Source organism: Limulus polyphemus, unplaced genomic scaffold, assembly GCF_000517525.1.
Source record: "Limulus polyphemus unplaced genomic scaffold, Limulus_polyphemus-2.1.2 Scaffold62, whole genome shotgun sequence".
Taxonomy (NCBI): Eukaryota; Metazoa; Arthropoda; class Merostomata; order Xiphosura; family Limulidae; genus Limulus; species Limulus polyphemus.
In genome coordinates, this window is record NW_013665672.1 from 229,234 (window position 1) to 231,862 (window position 2,629).

A 2,629-nucleotide genomic window follows, 5' to 3' on the forward strand; every position below is an offset into this window, starting at 1 on the left:
ATGGAGAAAAATAGATATTATTTTCGGATTTAGCGTACAGGAATTACTGCAGAACATGTAAAAATTTTGAGACAATAAAACCATCGCAGGCCTGTGTTATTAGTCTAAGTTATATATATATATATATCATAACAATCTTTGAGGAATACCAACGAATTTCTCCCAAAATATAAAGAAATAATTTCTACTAGTTAAAATAATCCAAAAGTGCATTCCTTTTGCTTTTGAATAAAAAAAATGTAACGAAAAGTTCGCAAACACGGAAGTCCGTAAAGAAACGAAGACATATCTCGCGTATGTGAAAGATAAAATTATTTATAAAACATAATAATATATATAATATGACTTTAGAATTTGACATGTAAGTTCGGGTTGAAGCGTTTCATATTAATCTACAACATGTTTTTGAAAAATGGATACTCGATAAATATTTCGATTTCTTTTATCACAATCTCTGTTTTGATAAGAATTTCAAATACAATGATTGCTGTCCTCTGCTACAGATATAACATTAATAAAATAATTTATATGAGACAACAAATTGACTATACTATTGCATAGAAGTTCTATTGTAGAAGCTTTTGTTAATTTTTGAGAGGGCGATTTTAACTCGTGGAGTATATGAATTTTGTTTTCTTTGAATTTAAGCAAGTGGATGTTTGGGTTTTATTTAAATTACAGCGATTCGTAGTTTTGAGTTTTACTTAAGACTACACAGACTAGTAGCGCTTAGAGTTCTTAGAACTTCAATTTTAAACTTTAGCTGTTGGTTGTTTTGAATTGAAATATAAAAATTAATATAACTTTGTTGTGTATTTTCTACAAAACTTCTCTGACACCCTGTTTTCACTTGAGCTATCTTTAATATTATTAAAGGTTTAACACTGTGAAAACACACATAAACTATGTTTCTTATAACACTGAACGTATACTATACTAAACAAGCGGAAAAAAACCTTAAACTTAAAGTTACAGAAAGCAAATAAGAAGCAGAAAAATATGTTGTCTTTCTTCTCCATTTTTTACCTCTACAAACCCCGTAATAAGCAGCTTGAATAACATGTCCGCTAAAGCAAGAGGTCCGACGAAGTTCGCAGTAGCTGCTATAGGTGGCGTTGTCAGAGCCACAGACGTATTGAGACCTGTATCGCAAGCGGCAGATCTTGTTGCAGCTGACACAATAAGGATGACGGTTTTGGTCCTCAACACATGACTTCTTTCCAGGACACCTAACGTTCTTACACCCGTTGTCTAAGATACATAATCACATCATACCATGAACAAAATAAACATGTAACTGTGTAGTTTCTAAATTCACGAAAGATACATATATATTTACAATGATTCTTTTTTTTTAGGATACAATGGCATCACAAGTACGAACATACACTCAAAATTTGAAATTGATGTTAACCTTTACAAAGCAATTTAGTTTATGAATTTAATATATACACACATACATACATGTGCACATACCTAAAAAGGATGCATCACGAACAAAAACGAACCCCAGTAAGAAAACTCTTGGCGACGCTTATGCAACAGGATTAGTAAAAATTAAACAAGATTAGTAAAGATCAAACAGAATTAGTAAATATCAAATTTCTTATCCAAATTTATTTTCCATAAGTTCTATTATGTTGTTTTTAATACCTGACCCATAACTGTTTAATTCTTTTGATGCTCTGAACTATATTTTATATTTCTTTTTGTTTTCAGATTCAATCATACAATACATTGTTTCAGAAATATGCATTGCTTATATGAGGAGTTCCTAAACTGTGGAGTGAAAAACCCCCGAGGAGCTGCAGTATATACAAAAATATTCCATCCCAAATTACCCTGGCATCTGAAAAGTGTCCATTCTAACAGTATGTACTATTATAACATTCTTTAAGGATGGTTGTAAAGAGGACACAATAGGCAATACCAATCTAAGTGAAAAGTTACTCCATTACACTCAGTTCATTCAGAATGTCTAAAACTGCACATGTTATGACGAGGACTTGATGATGAACACGTTATGTTGAAATTAATATCCACATAAGCTTTCAAAATAAACTGGATACTACTCACATTCACATTACTAAATTGAAATATATTTGTACGTCACAATTATATGTGTGTAAACTCCTTTTTAATAACTGTTTTCACCTTTTTATATAATATAAGATAGACATACTCTCATTTCAACCTTTCAGTCTGTAAGTACCGTATCGAACTGGCTGTAAGTATGTAGGTGTGAACAAACAGCCACAGCCTTCTGAAGTGTATTTATTTACAACAGCATAAATACTGGCCAGAACGTGACTTTACAATATGGCGTTTGCCTGGTCAGTATGGTGTAGTCTACACGGTATGGTATTTGCCCATTCACAATGTATTGAGAAACGGAACTGCTGGCCATTCAGTACATTTCAATATTTTATGGCTGCGCTAAGGATATTGGTTTCGATGTTAACTTGCAAGTAGATATGACGGCTCGTAGAATCTATTATTTGACGAGGAACCCACTTTGAGACTAATAATGGCTGGAGACGGCTTAAATGGGTAATGAAGAAAACTTTAATATAACAGTAAATGTACAACGTTGATGATGACAAAACCTTGTCGAAACGTTGTACATTTA

The 2,629-nt window shown here is 32.2% G+C and overlaps 1 protein-coding gene across 5 annotated transcripts in view; it reads right to left on the reverse strand.

Annotated features, from left to right (window-relative positions):
• Positions 1 to 2,629, reverse strand: part of LOC106464632 (follistatin-like) — a 77,528-nt gene that overhangs the window by 12,312 nt on the left and 62,587 nt on the right. For all 5 annotated transcript variants that reach the window (XM_022392872.1, XM_022392867.1, XM_022392857.1 and 2 more), the window contains exon 4: positions 1,027 to 1,251. In XM_022392872.1, coding sequence (XP_022248580.1) covers positions 1,027 to 1,251 — 225 coding nt within the window. The remainder of the gene's footprint in view (positions 1 to 1,026; positions 1,252 to 2,629) is intronic.